General features: G+C 37.5%; 1 protein-coding gene across 2 annotated transcripts in view; it reads left to right on the forward strand.

The window, feature by feature from the left end:
* The first annotated feature begins 1,195 nt into the window (after positions 1-1,195).
* Positions 1,196-19,297, forward strand: part of PDGFD (platelet derived growth factor D) — a 236,924-nt gene continuing 218,822 nt past the window's right edge. For both annotated transcript variants that reach the window (XM_060017194.1, XM_060017196.1), the window contains exon 1: positions 1,196-1,501. In XM_060017194.1, the coding sequence (XP_059873177.1) occupies positions 1,378-1,501 (124 nt within the window). In that variant the 5' untranslated portion in view covers positions 1,196-1,377. The remainder of the gene's footprint in view (positions 1,502-19,297) is intronic.

Genomic DNA, 19,297 nt, shown 5'->3' on the forward strand with positions numbered 1-19,297 from the left:
CAGCTGAGAAATTATGTAAATCTGGAGTTGGATTCAGGTACAAACAAAGCAAAATACTAAAGTTATTTCATATAATTCTCACCACAACGATACAAACTAAAGAATGACTACTCACTTTTTTTAAGTAAAGAAACTGAGGCTCAAAAGGTCAAATGACTTAAGGTGACAAAGCTAGTGAGCAGCAGAGTCTTGATTTGTTCCTGTTCCATATATAGTCCCCTACCCCTGGGAGATAGAGGCATGATCTAGAAGTTCTTGGAATCCAGAGGCAGTTCCTCTGGACCTCCGAGCTTCCAGATACTCAGAGTAGGAAGGCCCAGAGTCCTGGATGTTCCCTGTCTCTTTTTGTGGACCATGAATACAACACAATTCCCCCTCAACTTCTTCACCTTTCCTGTCTGTCCTGGCTCAACCTCACCCAACTTCTAGGCCCTTCTACTTTTCAGGGGGTGGGGGGGGACATATACCAACACCCTTGAGGATTTACTGTACACTTGGTCACACGCGCCCCTCATACCTAGGGCCCTGTGAGATAGGAAGGACAGGCTGTGTTTCTCCCTGAGAAATTAACCTTGACTTGGCCAAGGTCACACCTACTGGAGCTCAAAGGAAGCTCAGAAACAAGCTCATTTACTATTGAGCTCTTCCACTTTTTCACTTAGTAAAATCTTGACTGAGTAGAATCTGATCTTGATTATTGTAAACGACAAACTTCCAACTCCAGCCCTCCTCCCCAAACCCCACCATCACCCAAGCAGGAGCCATGTCTTATGGGTGGAGGAGCCCATCACCTCTGTGGAAGTTTGGGGAGTCTACCCTCTTCCACTTCCTCCCGGCCACCCAGTTTCTTGTCCCCCGCTGTCCCTCTGGTCTAACGTCTAGGGTTAAGCCCAGAGTGGTGGGAAGAGCTGCGTCTCACGGTCACACTGGGCGCGCTCAGTGGCAGAGCGGGCTTCGGCTGGACCCGGGCAGCCTTGTGCGCGCGCCGCGGCTGGGAGCCCGAGTGCGCGCAGCTCAGGGGCTGCCGCCGCCGCTGGGGCCGAGGACGCGGCTTCTCTGCTCGCCCGCCCGGGACGCCGCGCCACCCGCCCCCTGCAGCCTGTGTTGCAGCTGCCGGCCACCGGAGGGGGCGAACAAACGTCAACCTGTTGTTTGTCCCGTCACCATTTATCAACTCTCAGCACCACAAGGAAGTGCGGCCGCCACCCGCGCGCGGAAAGTTCAGCATGCAGGAAGTTTGGGGAGAGCTCGGCGACTAGCACGGCGGGGCGGCCCGGGCTAGCGCAGGGCGAGCGTGGGGGCCAGAGCGCGGCGTGGTCCTGGGAGCCTGTCCCGGCTTTTTCTTGGAGCGACGCTGTCCTTAGGTCGCTGATCCCAATGCACCGGCTCATCCTTGTCTACACGCTAGCCTGCTCAAACTTTTGCAGCTACCGGGACACTTCTGCAACTCCGCAGAGCGCATCCATCAAAGCTTTGCGCAACGCCAACCTCAGGCGAGATGGTAAGAGACTCAGATTTTATTTTTTTTAATTAAGTAATCACGTTTTTTGTTGTCATCATTGTTGTCCCACACCCCTTTTCAGTCTTTCATATGAACCTTGGTTGTGTGTATGGGCGGGTGGGGGGTAGGGGGAAGAGGGGTCGGGTCCTGTCTCCAGTCCCGAGAGAGCCCCTTCTTCCGGAATGGACAGAGGGGTGTGGGATCTGTGCCTGAGGGGATCAGATAGGTCAGGTGGCTCATCTCCCTGATCCTAGAGAAGTCATTCTGGTGTCAAACAATCAACTGATGCTAGGATCCCAGAGTTGAAGAAAGTTGCAGGCTGTGCCGCACCACGGTCAGGCTCTCCACCTTTTGGACTGGAAACACGATAGCTGGGGCATTTGTGGAGGGACTCAAGAGTCTTTCTCTGGGTGATTTATTTTTATTTTTCTTAAGTGTGGGGAGAGGGAATGATTCATTTCAGAGGAAATGATAGCTGGAACAGAGAACTTATTTATGTATAATTTATGTTGAGGAGACTGTGGTGTGCATACTGCGGTGTGCAGTATGTTGCCCTTTTCATCCCCAGAGTGATTTTTTCCAGTGGACTTCAGCGTGGCTCAGAAACTCAGAGTCTGGGAGAAAATGCCTTTTGGAGTTTTATCTGTATCCCGGGGGACCTGGCTTCTGCTATTAGTTGTCTTGCATAGAATTCTTTCCAACTGTTTGCAAGAAGCAAAGATCTTTAAGCAGCTCTCTTAAGCAAGGTCCCAAGCAGACTTGTTTGTTTTCCTTTACTATGGAGGACACCTGGGTCATTGGATCCCAGCGATTTTAATTGTGTTTATTTACTTTCTGGGCCTCCACCAAGGTCTGAAGTTGATTTATTCCTGAATTCTCAAGTACAGCTGATGTTGCCAATAATTTGCAGCTGTTTCCACCATCTACCTGAACTGACCCATAGGTTTTTGTGTTTGTTTTTTTTTCCCTTCATCAAAAATATCTTTCTTTCCTTCTGCTTGATTAAAATTCTAACAGATCTCCTAAGGAGATCACCAAGCTATTCTTAATGGCTTCACTCTTGGAGCTGGCAACATTTGACCTCTGGTAAATTCATATTAGCCTTCTTATTTTCTTATCAGTTTCTCTCTTGGTATGTCCTTAATTTGGACATCACTGAAAAGCTTCTGTGCTTTGAAACAAGCAAACAAAAACCTTATTATATTTTCTGATGGCAAGTATGCTGTGTATTTCACTGTGTTAAAGTCATCTGAAGCGGAGGGGGTATAGGGAAGCCACAGAGTAACCTCCAGGCAGAAGGTCACCCTGTATTTATAGAATTACCTTATCACAGTATTTTGTGTAAAATATGCTAGCAGTGCATTTTTGATAACGCTTCATCTTAGTGTAAGCACAAAATTTTCTTATTAATTAAAAAAAAAGGTTTAGGCTCAAGACTAAACTTTTATAGCTTTGTTTCACTCATTAATGTTTCCACCAGGGACAATCTTCTACTCATTGAGTTTTTAGAGGTGTTAATGTTTGCACTTAATGTGCCCTTTCAGCTACATAGAGTAAAATGCCATTTATAATTTGCATGACTTCATAGCCATAATTTTGTAATCCTTAGCTTCCCAAGTATGAGTTACAAGAAATCAAGGACAGAAAATGAAAAATATGTAACCATTGCCCATTAACCCAAGATTCTGACTAAAACCAAGTCACGCAGCTCATATCTCTGTTTTTTGGAAAAGAATAATCTCATTTTACTTTTTGCTGTTAAAACTCCGTACATCTATCTAGTCTATACGAGAAGTGCTAATACTTTATTTTATTAAAATTTGAAAACTACCCTGGATTTATTTCTTCATATTTTAGCGAGAGCTGTTTTGCAGTTACAGCACACATACACACACACACTTTGATTAGTTCAGATTGCTCAGTACTTAACTCAGTGTCAATCTCATTTATAAATAAGGCTAGGAAAGGGGGAAAGGTAGTTGGATTAAAAGAAAATTGTATACAGAGTAAAAATAATTAACACTCATAATGAACTTTTAGTTGGGGGAATTTTCAAAAGGCAGCTTATTCTTGTTATAGAGAGACATTCTCAAAAAAAAGGTAATATTGCCCCAAAGGAAAGCAGTTAGATCTTAGGAGGTGAAAAAAAGTCTTAGAAATTACAATGGTTTGTGGTCCTCCAAAGGGTCAATACATATAAACAGATATATAGTACATTTGTAGTATTAGCAATTCATAGGGAGCAGATGTGATTAGAAAAAAAAAGAATGTCTAAAAAGGCTTCTTAACCAGGGGAGTGATGATATGAAGAAAAGGTTGAGAAACACTGTTGTAGAGTTTTGGTGAGAGAGTAAGAATAAAGGGTCTTTGAAGAAGTTTAGACAGCCACTGGGAAATTTTAATGGCAACAATTGAGCTGATGAGAGAAAGTAATAACTTATTAAATTAAACCCTTGTTCTGATTCCAGACATTTTAAACTTGCTCTCTCAAAGTTCCTTAATGGCTTAATAAAGGGGACAATACTCTTGATCCGATTAAGACAGGGTATAAGTTTGTGGAGGACATAAACAGAGAATACAATAAGGAGAAGATAGAAGATAAAAGTTTCCAAACATTAATTTAGGGTCCTTAGAAGACCTGGCCCTCAGATTACAAATTGTAGGAAATCTAACAAAAGATTAGATATGGCCCTTACTAGGGGTTTCAAAACCGTTATCTAATGATGGAACTGTCTTTGCACTTGAGGGCCATCGTTTTGTCTCTGCTGACCCTGTTAGCTGCTACCTAATGTTGGGGTTAAGAAAGGAAGAATGATGACAGACATCCCCTGTTCTTGGCATGAGGTATGTTGGATCCTATCCAGCCTGATACAGAATCTTGTTTTTTGGTCTCCCAGTACCTAATAGCTCCAGGTAACTGAAGTAGTTAAGAAATGAATTGGAGATAAAGTGTGAAGGTTGGTAAATGATAGTCTCCTTCTACCCCGTGTAGGAGGCTGCTCTGTTGCAGTCTTCTGGCCTTTCAGAAATCTTCATCACATTATGTTCTTGTTCTAAAAGGGATGTCTGTAGAGCCCTTGCCAGCACTTGCAGAATGACAAAAGGTGACCCAAGGAAGAGGGTGGTTGAATTTGGTCCCTGTCTCCAGGAGGAAACTAATAGGTTCTATAGCTAAGAAGAATTAAAATATAACAGTTTGCAGTGCTTGAGTATTTATGCTTCCTTATATCATATTTGTTATTCTTTTTCAAACTGATTTACTTTTGAAACCCATTCCTGATCCAACTCTTAGCACAGAGAAAATCTTCCTTTAGCAATAGCATCTACATATTTTTATTTTAGTGCCTGTGCAGTTGGTGCTTTTGTTATAATAACTGGACACAACTGGTGTTTCTCAGAGTGTGAATCAAGAAGTGTGAAGGTAGCAATTAACTGACAGTATTGCTTACTTATTTTTAAATCTAACTAGGTAGAACTTCCTGCTTATGGAGTTAAGATTACAGATGCACTCTTCATTTTCTTGACCCTTTTTTGCTTTCAGAAAGTACAGGTGTTGGTGGTAAATGATTCTGAATATAGTTCTGTTTGGTTGTTTAGTATGCCAGGACTTGAATTGTCTATTGTCTATTATCATTATCTTATGATTGGTCTGCAATTTTAGTAATTGTGGTCTGAGATTCTCTTTTAAGTGGTCAAGCTTATTTCTTAAATAACATCAGTTTCTATTGTCCTCATTGATGACAGCACACCGACTTTGGTGCAAAGATCAGAACTTAAAGGAAAGGCAAAAAAAAAAAAAAACAGAGGGTAATTTAAACAAATTAATTTTAAAGTGTCTGAAAGCTGAGAATCACATTAGTGTCTAAATCTGAGGTTCTTCTGTATTTATATTTTTCTGTTCAACTCTAAGTGTATTAAGGCTAGAGAGCGTAATGGAGATTACATATTTTGAATGCAACATGGCTTTGACTTGCCACCATAGTTTATATTACTCAATAGAGATTCTTTTAAAGAGGTGAGTTTAGCCAGATATCTCCACAGCGTATAGTGGAAGATGCCATAAGGTTGTGAGTTATACTAATAACCATTGTGTGTTCATTGAATGACAGCGATTTTTGAATACAGGATTTTTCCCTTTCAGCAAATGAAAGCAAACCTTTATTATTTTAGTACTGTAGGGTCAAACAATGGAGCAATGTCCCCAGAGCCACTTACATGGGACTCCTGAGCATGTGTGGTCTCAGAGAATCCCATCATTCTGAGAGTCTGGAGGATATAGACATTTATGTCTCTGTCCTTGAGAGCTGAGTCATGATGCAAATCATCTTCCTTCTGGAACTTAGGAACTTTCTTTGCTGAAATATTATTATTGTAAAAAGGCACTAGCTAATCATTTTAATAAAATTCTTCCTGTATTAAAATAGGAGCCTAGTTCAAAATTTCTATATTTAAAGTGCCCAGTGCCTGGATATCACTGAGGTCCCCTCACCCTGGAAGCCCCTCTGCAGCACAGCATGCCAGATATTGGATTTTATTAACTGGATCTGAGATCTCATTAGGGTAATGTAAATCACAAAGGTAACCTGGTTAGTGTTTGGCAACATTTTAAGTTATTTCAAACTTTTTCATTTCAGAATTTATGCAATTTTAAAAGGGACATTTTTATATAACTTTTACGTGAAGGACAGTTTCAGCAAAAAGCTACAGGGGGATGATATACAGTAGCAAAAGGAAAGAATACAAGAAAAATGCTTCAGCAAAAATGTTCTGACTCCCCATATAGTATTTTAGGACCAAATGTAAGTCCTAAATAAAGGAATAAGCCCGTGAGACACTAAAATGCAAAAGTGCACAGACAGGAAGAAATATTTTCTTCCAAGAATTTTTTTTTCAGAATAAGAATGAAGCGTGCCTTGTTTCTTACAAGCATTGATGATGAATATAGTAATATATCTTTGCTCTTCACCCTGATATGCTGACATTCATTTATTAGCTTTAATTTTTATAGATTAATACTGTGTTTTTTGTGATTTGTGCCCTGTGCATACAGGGAGGTCATAGCACATGAGCTGTCCTTCATTATGAAGAGTGATCTTGTCCCAAGTTTGGGGTTTTTTACTTGAGCACTTTTTGTAGAGTGTTTATAAAGACGGACAGTTTTGGGTGCCGTGCTTTGTCTATAAATATGAGCCAAACGTGATTTGAAACCTTGTATGTTAGGACTCTTGATTTTTGAAATTTGAAATCTAGTATGCCTTCTTTGGACTGAGGGAGCTCAGTGACAGTTCTTGAGTGTGGGCTCTGAGAATGGGTTGAATATGCTGTGTTAGTTTTGAACAAGTCATTTCAGATCCAATGTGAGAATCTGCTGCTAAGCTCTGCATTTTGCTGAAACCTTTAATAAGCTATATAGTAAGAGCCTACTTTTACAGAATTTCACTATTCAACAGCTTCAACTATGTAAAACACAACCAAATGAACTAATATATGTGCAACAGATCCACTTAAAGGCCAAATCAGTGTCGCAACGTGTATAAATGAGGTCATAAAGTTCCTGTGGTAGACACTTATATATTCTTTTCCTTTACTTTCCATGTAGCTCTACCTCACTTGCATATGTGGTTTCCCTGTCCACAGCACAGCAAGAGCATGGTGTTAGAATAGAGAACAGTACTGGTTCGATATATTCACACTATCAGCATTGAGAAGTGACAGCTAGTAGTTTTCCTGCTTCCTCTTACTTTTTTTCAGGCTTAGGCTTCTTATTGAAACAGGTGAGAATAGTTCCAGCTTGCAATGGACTGAATATTTATTTGTGTCCCCCCAAAATTTGTATGTCGAAATCCCAACCCCCAGTGTGATGATCTTAGGAAGTGGAGCCCTTAGAAGTTGATTAGAATCATGAGAGCAGGGCCCTCATGAATGAGATTAGCGCCCTCATAAAAGAGACCCCAGAGATATCCTCACCTCTTCCACCACATGAGGAGACAGCAGAAAAACATGGAATCTGCTGGACTTCCCAGCCTCTCAGACTATAAGAAATGCATATCAGTAGTTTTAAGCCACTCAATCTGTAGAAGTTTGTTATAGCAGCCCAAATGGACTACAGCCCAGTAAAATTGATGATTTTAGAGGATGTTCTTGAGTCATAAAGGAAAGTTTAGATTGTATGTTTAATAGGTTTACCAGGATCATAAACTGGAAGTGGTATTAGCTTATGTATATATGGATTTCAACCAGAAAATTGACAGTGCTTACTATGACAACCTTATGGAAAAGAACAATTATAGTCTGGATAATAATGGACTGTTATTATCATTCTTTTAGTGATAACTAATAGATTTGTGTTAGCCAAGAGGGAGGTGAACAGGAATTTTTATCTGCATTTTGGATTAGACCCTATTGGGTTCAGGATTCTGAATAACTTGAATGAAGACACAGAAAACACATTTACTTGCATATTTTATCTGGAAAAAATAGTTAACAGGTTGAATTAGATAGAGTTTGGCTGATTTTTTCTATATAGGGCCGGATAGTAAATATTTTAGGCTTTCCTAAAGTCATGAGGTCTCTGTTGCAACTATTCAACTCTGCCATTATAACAAGAGAGCAGCCATAGGAATTCCATAAATGAATGTGTGTGGCTGTGTTCCAATAAAACTTTATTTACATAAACAGGCAGTGGGTCTGCAGGCTGTAGTTTGCTGACTGCTGAATTAGAGAATCTACATACTCTTAGGTCGAAATGATGGGCTGATCCTATCAAAATGAAATTCAGCAGGGATAAATGCAAAATCTAGCTCTTTGGTTAGAAAATAAAAACAACTGCATAATTACAGAATGGAATAACTTGAATTAATTTCAGTTTATGCTATGCTAGATAGATAGAATGATAGATAGATAGATAGATAGAGATATGTCTATATCTTTATCTTCTAACTGGTTTAGTTGAACACAGCTTATGCTTCAACAAATGATGTAGTTGCTAAACAACAACAACAGTGTAAAACTGGTATTAGTGTTAATACTATGTCGGGATCAGGGAGGCAGCAGTGCTCTTATAAATTAGACTCTGTTCAGTCATGCATGAGGGTGTTGTGCTCTTGGTCTCTCTCCTGTGCAGGATTCTGCCTCTTTCTGACTCCTTCAAACCCATGCCCTAAACCCACAGACTTTACTACTCTCCTGTATTTAAACTTCCCTTCTTATTGTCTCCATCCTGTTAGCCCACACATATGTTTAAGTGTCTTTGCATTCTCCCACAACATATATAAGTTGTTTTAATGTTTTTCTTCATTTTAGCACCGTATAAACTTCTTCAGTCTCACCATGCCTTACTGTCTCTACTTCTTGTTTCCCTTACCCATTGCAGTTTGAAGTCATCCCTACCACTCTGGGTGAGGTCACTGTGATCTGTAGCCTCCTTTGTGATCATTCTTGAAATGATCTCTTCCTTCGGTTTGACACTACCCCTCCTTTTCCTTAACTATTCCTAAATGTAAGTTTGAAATGGTGATAGAAATAAAGCCAGAATTAACACAGTACTTATTTTAGGTTGTTTGGAGAAACAAGATTAGAAAAGGCTTAAAAAGTGTATCTTATGTTTTGTTCTGTCCCTGTAACCATTATAAATAGTGAAAGTAGTGGGGAAAATCTTAGAATATAATTGGGATCTTGTTAATATAAAAAGAAACTTTTAAAGTTAAAAAATAATGTCATATTATAACCTATCAAGCTCTACAACTGAAGCATTTTGGAGGTAGATATGTACATATACATTATATAAACTTATAATATTTAAAAAACAGAATACTTATACTATAGAAATATGACATTGAATAATCACATAGAAATTTCCCTTATATCATTGAGTGTTCTTTTACTTATTTATTTTTTTGTCTCCTTGGCTGAGTCTTCATCTTTCTGTCTGCCCTTAAGGCTCTGGCCTTAGCCTTATCTTCTCACTTTTCCTCATTGTTAGTCTCAAGAGGATCTTAGTTTTTTCCAAAGTGTCAATTGCTACTTATATGTGAATGATATGTAAATCTATTTTTACTGATTCTACTGTTTATTGAGCTTTTGATCTGTCTTTATATTTCACTTCTTGAGGTCTGCAATGGGTGATCCCACTGGCATTTAAAGGAAATGCTCCAATTCAGTAGGCCTCAGAGTGGAATTATCAGTTTTTTAAAATATTGGGTTATTCATCCAATGGTGAATTCCTTAGCAGTATTAATCCTTTTGTTGTTTTTCTTCCAGACACATCATAATTGTTTTTGAATGAACTATTGAGTGAATGTGCTGACCAGGTATCACATTTTAGACAGGAATTGCACCACCCTATGTAGCGTTTTCTGACTCCCAGTTCTCTCTAGGTAGAATTGGCTACTCCTTTGTTTTCCCAATTTTTCCATGGTACTTATTTATTTACAAATCTGCCATCTGCTGATGTGAGCATACTTGTTATATTTAATGAAGCTGTGCACCTCATTATCTGTTTCATTGCCTGGCACGTAGGACTTCTCCTCAATAAGGTTTGAAGAGTCAGTAAATCAACCAATCACTGTCTTCTGTTTATGACTGATATTTGGGCCACATGAGCCCTATCATATTGTAAATGAATGGGAGCAAGGACGTTTAAACTCTGAAGCTAGGGTGACTGTAAGTTTTCTGTTAATTGTCTGGATGGCTGTTTGTATTATTGAACAGGATAAGGATTAGAAGAGGAAGAACAGATGAGGGAAAGTCATGAAGGTAGAAAATTAATTTGTGGATACTTTAAGCTTTAGGAGCTTGTACAATATCCATGTGGATGAAATCTAGAGGAGGGAGGTAATAGAGAAGCACTCATTTGCATGAAATGCATGCACAGTGAACATGAAGTAATCAACTATGTACTATCATGTTTTTAAAGTAAGTGGTTGAAGTGAGAGAGTGGCATGGACACATATACACTACCAAATGTAAAATAGCTAGCTAGTGGGAAGCAGCCATATAGCACAGGGAGATCAGCTTGGTGCTTTGTGACCACCTAGAGGGGTGGGATAGGGATGGTGGGAGGGAGACGCAAGAGGGAAGAAATATGGGAACATATGTATATGTATAGCTGATTCACTTCGTTATAAAGCAGAAACTAACACACCATTGTAAAGCAATTATACGCCAATAAGGATGTTTAAAAAAAAAAGGATGTGGAGAAAAGGGAACCCTTGTACACTGTTGGTGGGAATGTAAATTGATGCAGCCACTGTGGGAAAACAGTATGGAGGATGCTCATAAAACTAAAAATAGAACTACCATATGACTCAGCAATTCCACTCCTGGGTTTATATCTGAAAAAAACACCAACACTAATTCAAAAAGATACATGCACCCCATTGTTCATAGCAGCATTATTTACAATTGCAAAGATATGGCAACAACCTAAGTGTCTATCAACACATAAATGGATAAAGAAGATGTGGTGTATGTGTACAGTGGAATACTACTCAGCCATAAGAAAGAACGAAAATTTGCCATTTGCAGCAACATGGATGGACTGGGAGGGCATTATGCTAAGTGAAATTAAGTCAGACAGAGAAAGATAAATACTGTATGATACCACTTATATGTGGAATCTAAAAAATACAACAAACTAGTGAATATAACAAAAAAGAAGCAGACTCACAGAGATAGAAAACAAACTAATGGTTACCAGGGAAAGAGGGAGAGGCAGTATAAGGGTGGGGGAGTGGGAGGTACAAACTATTGGGTGTAAGATAGGCTGAAGGATGTATGCACAAGATGGGGAATATAGCCAATATTTTGTAATAACTGTAAATGGAAAGTAACCTTCAAAAATTGCATAAAAAATTAAAAATTAAAAAAAGTAAAAAAAATAAATAAAGTGGTATTCATGATTGTGGGTGTATAATACTAATAGCTGATATTCCTAGAGTTCTTATAACATGACAAAGTGCTTTCATAGCCATTATAGACAGTGGCTTGGTGTGAAGAATTGGTCCTTTCCAAATGACTTTGTTGAAAATTTCAAGATCACATATACTTTTAGACTGCTCCCTTAGGCATAAGCATGACACTTTGGGGTTAATTTTGGACTAATATCAATGAAATGTGGAGAATTTTCAACTGTTTCTCCCCCACGCAACCCCCCCCCAAAAAAAAAAAAACCTCACACATACTCTGACTAGAATCAATCCTTTTTGGTATACCTTTCCTTTCCAGAATTAGTATTTGAGTACTTTTACATGAAGTTCCCACTACTTAATAAAGTTCAAAAGAAAGAAGAAGAAATAAATTAAGGATCATGAAACAAGTCTTAAGGTTCAGTCAGGATGATTGACTATGGAAAGCTAAGGAAAGAGTAATGCATCTCCATTCTGTTTAAAGATTTATCTACAGAGAGAGAACATGTTCATGCTATTTTACTGAGGATTAAATAAGAGAGTTGCTATTGAATGGAATAAAAACAGTATACCTTTCCTATGAAAACAAAAAGTCCATAGATGAAGTTGCTAAACATGGAATTAAAAGATTTTTAGATAGTTGCTAATTTAAAAAAAAAAAGGGAGAGAGAGAGAGAGAGATGGTGTGAGAGCTATTTGGAATTTAGTTTAAGTACAGCATATGCGGAGATTATTTAAATACCCCAGGAAGAGCCACTGTGGCTTTATATTATTTTCATTCAATTCTTTAGTTTACTACTTTTCACCAGACCCAACTGCAATAAACATAAACACTACTCATTTGTTCAAAAAATATTTATTGAGTACTGACTACATGCAAATCTCTGGATGAAGCACTGAGGCAGAAACAGTTAAACCTAGGGCACACTCTCTACTCTGTTAAAGCTTATACTTCAGTTGATGAGATAAAGTATTCATGGGAATAAACAAAGGGCAAGACAGGGCCATTTGTGTGCCGCCATCATGTTACTTTGTTGTTGTTGTTTTTTTTTAAATACTCTGTCCTGTTGAGCAAATTTTAACCGTAAATCATCTATCCTAATATTTAGTTCAGGAAAAAATGATACTGATTAAACTGTTGTTGAGCACAGTACTGTTTGAGGATTGAAAGACAAATTCTTTATTGGTTATTACTATTACTATTATATCAATTAAGATTTGAGCAGAAAAGTAACTTTTAATTGTAGAACTGGGAGTCATACGTTCTTGGTTTTAGATTTTAGGCTAAATATTTCTGAACCATAAAAACAAATATAGGGACTCACTTACCTACCCAGGAAGACTTAACTTTTTAACATGTGATATGCACTATGATTATTTGACCACTGGATGGCAGCAGAAAAAAGACAGCTTTGTGCATACTATTTTTTTTTTTACTCCCTCTCTTGGTTGGGCATGTCAGTTCAGCTAGGGAAATTTCATATTTTCCAAATACATTGAAAAGAATAAACTACAAATCATGGTAATCTGTCATTAATATATAACTATTATAGTCCATATGACCTCAATAAATTTTAAGTATAATGAAAATATGTTGAAAATACATGACTATTTTACTGCTTTGTACCCTTTACTCATCTAGTTTGCATGTATAAAATTCCTGAAAGTCCAACTTAGAAACATTGACTAGTTGAAAATCATTTTCTGAACAACAGTTGCATGTGCACAGCCACTGGTTGACAAATTTCCTTTGAGTGCATGGCCAGCTAGTTGGCCACTCTAGACTTGCAGTAAGTCCCTGGAGACTCCTCATTACTTTTCAGGTGAATGGGTTTATCAAAAATAAGTTACTTTGAGGGACAAAAGCATAATTATGATATCAGAAGTAAGAAGTCATCTTCTCTGAACGTTGCAGTTTCTGAGATCCTAAGGAGACACAGGGCAGAGTGGTGAGCATGTAAAAGTGTAGGAACATGAAACCTGCAGCTCTCTACCTAGATGCAAAGCAATAATCAGTTATGGGTGTGCAATAGCCACATAATTCCACATTAAAAAAATTTGGTTGTGTTCATCCAGCTTTAATAAAAATTTCAAAGTGGTATACAAAAATGACCATTTTTAGTGAATGCTTTAGGGCAGATTGGAAAACTATGTATTGGGGTCTGTATGAGGCTGAATAATGACCCTCATGTCCTAATTCTGGTACCTAACTGCTATGTTCTATGGCAAAGACTCTGCAGATGTGATTTAGCTTAGGATCTTGAAAAGGTGAGATTATCCTGAATTATCTCAATGGGCCCTGATGCAATCACAAATGCCCTTATGGAGATTTGACACCGGCAGAAGAGAGGGCAATGTGACCACAGAAACGGAGATTTGAGTGCTGCTATGACCACAAGCCAAGGAATGCTAGCAACCACCAGACGCTGGAAGATGCAAGGAACAGATTCTCCACTCGAGCATCCGGAAGGAGCAGGACCCTGCCAACACCTTGATTTTGGCTCTTTCAACTGATTTCACACTTGTGGCCACCAGGATTCTAAGAGAATAAGTGTGTGTTGTTTTAAGCCAGTAAACTTGTGGCAATTTGTTACAGCACTCACAGGAAACTAATAAAGGGTCTTTGATGTGAAAGATGAATGGTTGAACTGCCTATTTGTTGAGCAGTTTTCTAACTGTAAAATTTCATTGGCCTATAAAGCTGTATCGACATTTTAATGGTGCATTTTGATCTCTGCCTTTGAGAATTCTCTAGTAAGACAAGCCTTACTTCTGCCCTAATTCCATATCAGAATATTTAGGAAATTCTGGTTCCAAATCTTACCTATTTTTCAGATAAGATTAAGTCCTGACATGATGAAAAGGACAGTGATCCTATTTCATCATATTTTCATTGATTCTTAAAATTTTCCCTTAACCTAAATATGTAATTTATGCATTTGTTGGCTCATAGTTTATTCATTTGTTTATGCCACAGAGTTTGTCGTGAGACTATTACGTGTCAGTTTCTATACTAAGTTCTGGGGCAAAGTGTTGAAAGTGATGTGATAATAATTACTTTGTTAATTAACTATATGATAATCATGTGATAATAGCTACCATCCACAGAGTACTTATTGGTATGGAGAGTATGCTGATGTAATATGATATGTGTAAGTGCAGTGATGCTATTATATGTTATGTGATGGAACATAGATATTTCTAGATGACATATTTGCAAATATTAGGATTATTAGAAATTTGAAGTTTAGGACAGAGTCAGAGAATTCCAGTTGAATTTCTGAGCCCAGTTGCCTTAGCTCAAACTGAGCCCAATTCTTACCACTGTAGGCCATCATTGTCCAACAAAAATATAATGCAAACCAATGTTATTTTAAAAACTTTAGTAACCATATTAAAAAGTAAAAAGAAAAGCATGAAGTTAATTTTAATAATATATTTTATTTAATCCAATCTATATCCAAATATTATTTCAATGTTTAATAAATATTTTTAAAATACTGATTTCTTTTTATATTATTTTTATCATATTGAGCCTTCAAAATATGATATGCATTTTATATATACACATAACACATCCTATTTCAGACTAGTCACATTGCAAATACTCAGTAACCACATGATGCTAGGCATTACTGATTTGAACAACACAGTATCTTAAGATTATTTATGTAGACAAACACAAGTTATCACTGGTGTTTTTCCAACATAAAAAAATATTGAACTTATGAAAACTATATCTCCCTCTCTTTGTTGCAACGTGTTTAAATTGACTGTGTCACTTTTTAGGGGGATTAATAACCCAGCATGGGCAAGTTTTATGTGGTTTATATTTTGTTTTTTTTATATCAACATCGTTAGAGTTGACGTTTCTGGTTATTTTCATGTATACTCTTTAAAAAATTTTTTTGCAGTCATCTCATAAACCTGCAGTCAACCGGGCTACTCAGTTTATATTATATGCAGGTGCAAAATTTCTGATATTTGAGAAGCTTCTTTTGAAAACAGCAGCTGGCACTTCATTTCTCTGCTATGGATGGAAAAAAGCTGTGTTTAACCAGCACTGGTTTTCCTTTTCATTTACAACTTAATTTGACTTAGGTAATGATAACATTCTCTTTTTATCACTTGACCAGTTTAAAGAATTACTCTTTCTGGCTGATCAGTAAAAGATCTGTAAAAAACAAAATACTGCTATGTGTTTGGGGGGGGGTTAACCTATTATATATTTGGTACAGATTTTTATTAAATTACCCATATCTCCTTGGCTTTAGAAGCTTTGGACAGCATATATTTGGAGCATGCCTTTTTTTTAAGCAAAATTAAATGTTATGAAAACTGTTGTTTTGCATTTTAAAATTTCAGATCTATCATGCATTTACTCCGTGGCCAAGAAGTGAAAGGTGATTAATAAAAGTTATTACAGAAATATAAATAATTTCTACTTTTCCTAAGTGACATATTTCTACCAAGCTTTTGGTTGGGTGTTTGTTAGCATGGCCTTTTAATCTGTTTGTAATTTGGGCAAACAAAAGTGTTCTATCAAGTAGAATGGCTTGTAAGGGTGTACTTGTTTTCCTTAACTGATTTTAGAAACATCTCATTGGATTGTGTTCCTGTGAGAGGCTTATATGCAATGATGTTATGTAAAACTCTCATTGCTGTAAAATTTCTTTCAGTGGGGGTTGCAACCTGAGTTGCCCATTTTGATGTCTCATCCCAGGAAGGACCTCAGCATGGTGTACCTAGTTTTCCAAACAAACACCCAAGATTGGAAGGGCTAAGGAAGGCTAAGAAAGGCACTGCTTCATGAGCTCAGAATCTCTTCAACAACTCTTTATGTCAGGACACAGCATGACTCTATTGTTATGGAAAATATTTTATTCATAAGGCACTCTTTGTTTTCAGTGAAGAAGTGGTTTTGAAAACTGTGACTTTTTTTTAGTATGCCCTCTTGCACCCTTCTCACTTACCTCTACTTGAAATTGTATCATTCATTTTGTTGTTTTGTTGTTTTGTTTTTGCGGTTCGCAAGCCTCTCACTGTTGTGGCCTCTCCCGTTGCGGAGCACAGGCTCCGGACGCGCAGGCTCAGCGGCCATGGCTCACGGGCCCAGCCGATCCGCGGCATGTGGGATCTTCCTGGACCAGGGCACGAACCCGTGTCCCCTGCATCGGCAGGCGGACTCTCAACCACTGCACCACCAGGGAGGCCCATCATTCATTTTTATTTGTGTATGTTCTTTATTCTCCCAAGAAACTAAGCTCTGTTAGGATAGAGACTTTGTCTCTTTTATTCCCTACAGTATGCCTGGCTCCTGGAATAGTACCAGGTGTATAGGAGATGCTCAGTAAGTATTTGCTAAATGATTGGCTGAACATCAGCAGGGTGCAATTCAGATGAAGCTCAACCTTGAAGCAAGAGCAAGGTGTCTGTGGATAGCAGTGGCGGACCGACTTGGAAGCTAATGAAACTTAAGCTTCAAGGTACTTCCCTTACTAGGTCCCTTCCAAGGCCCTATTACCTAATTTTATATTTATAATATAAAAAGATAGTTTTCTTAAAGAGCACATCCCAAATTGTATGTGTCAGACTCCACAAAATCTGAATGATTCCTTAGTATTAAGGTAAATATCTTGCCATTTGAGTTTATTCTGAAGATATGTGAAAATATCTTCTGCCAGATAAACAAATTAGTACAGCAGGACTCCGTTACCCCAAGAACTGGCTTAACCACATGGTCTAGTCTTAATTTAAAACATTCTGACAGACTGATGAGCATAGTGATTGCAGTGCTTTTGTGTTACTTCCCTTGTATGCATTTTTGCTTCCATGATTGAGACATATATACATATATATATATATATGTATATATATATACACACACACACCATGGGTCTGTTGTACAGCAGTCCCCCCTTATCCACTGTTTCTCTCTCCATGGTTTCAGTTACACGCAGTCAACTGCGGTGGGAAAATATTAAATGGAAACTTCCAGAAATTGAAAAAAAACCCACAAGTTTTAAATTGTGCGCCATTTTGTGTAGCATGATGAAATCTCCTGCTGTCCCACTGTAGTCTGCTGACAAAGTGAATCATCTTTTTGTCCAAAGCCCTTTAGTCACTCAGTAGCCATCATAGGTTATGTTGAGGTATCATAGTGCTTGTGTTCAAGTCACCCTTATTTTATTTAACAATGGCTCCGAAGCCCAAGAATAGTGATGCTGGCAATTCAGATATGCGAGAGAAGTCTTAAAGTACTTCCTTTAAGTGCAAAGGTGAAAGTTCTCAACTTAATAAAGAAAAAATATCATATGCTGAGGTTGCTAAGATCTATGGTAAGAACAAACCTTCTATCTATAAAACTGTGAAGAAGGAAAATGAAATTTTGCTGGTTTTACTGTTGCATCTCAAACTGCAAACGTTAAGGCCACAGTGCATGACAAGTGCTTAGTTAAGATGGAAAAGACATTAAATGTGTACAATAAGATATTGAGATAGAGTAAGAGAGAGAGACCACATTCATATAACCTTTATTACAGTATATTGCACATTCATATAACCTTCATTACAGTATATTGCTATAATTGTTCTATTTTATTATTAGTTATTGTTGTTAATTGCTTACTGTACTTAATTTATAAATTAAATTTTATTATAGGTATGTATATATAGGAAAAACAGAGTATATAGAGAGTTCCGTACTAGCCATGGTTTCAGGCATCCACTGAGGGTCTTGAACTGTATCCCCTGTGGATAGGGGAGACTACTATATTTATTCCCAAACATATGTCTTCCAGTTGTACACATTAATGTAATTATATAATTTAAATATTGTGTGACACAAGAAAACAAAGGAGAGTTTTGTTTACAAAAATATTTAATTGAATACTTTTTCCAAGCTTTAATGATGAGTTCCTAAAAAAATATGTTGTTGAGTTAGGTATGAGTGAGACAATTGAACTATTCTCCAGAGTGAAAAAAAATAAAATAAATCTAAGAAGCCTGAAGGGCTCCATCTATAAATTACATCATATGTATCTTTAATTTTTTTTCTACTTTCAAGAAAGAAAAATTGGAAATTATGGATGAGTATGGACGTGGCTTATTCAAGAAAGATTACAAAGATTTTATCAGTATGAAACATACTGAAAGAAAAGATCTTTGTACTTCATCAGAACTTGGTCACTGGAATGCACATTTTTATGTTTAAGCTAAAATAAAACATAAAACTCTCCATTTTAACTGGTGTTTTAAATTGATCAATCCATTGCTGTTTCAACTATGTTGATAAGAGGGTTCCCAATGTGTGTACAGAAAAATAATGTCTTAAAGAGACATATCCAACTTATATAATAGAGGTTAATGAAATTTATTATTATAAAAAGGAAATCTAGCCTGATGAGGGGCTAGGTATGGAATAATGATTAAAGATAGCAAGACCTGAGCTGAAATCCTGCCCCTACCACTTGCTAGCTACGTATTCTTGGGAAATTACTCAACCCCTCTCAGACCTCAGAGATTGAAAACAAAAAACAAACAAATAAACGAAAAAGAGAAAAACACCTATATTATAAAGTGAATGTGAAGATCAGTTACTAGATGGAGAGCTCTTAACACAATGTTAAAGGCACAATACTTAATAAACAATAGGGTATTTAGATGTCTGCATTAAGTTATTTATTAGGGTTTTTTCACATTTCAACATTTTTTCAGAGTATACATTAAATAACAAAAGTTGTACCTTACTACAAGTAGTATAGTGGCTATTTCTAGAGTGTGTTTATATGATGACTTCATAGACTCACTAAATTTTAGGGCTGGAAGTCTTCTTTGAGGTAGGCTAGGCCATCTTCTTGCTGTACGGTTGATGAAACCATGGCACAGAGAG

This window comes from Delphinus delphis, chromosome 8, assembly GCF_949987515.2.
Source record: "Delphinus delphis chromosome 8, mDelDel1.2, whole genome shotgun sequence".
Taxonomy (NCBI): domain Eukaryota; kingdom Metazoa; phylum Chordata; class Mammalia; order Artiodactyla; family Delphinidae; genus Delphinus; species Delphinus delphis.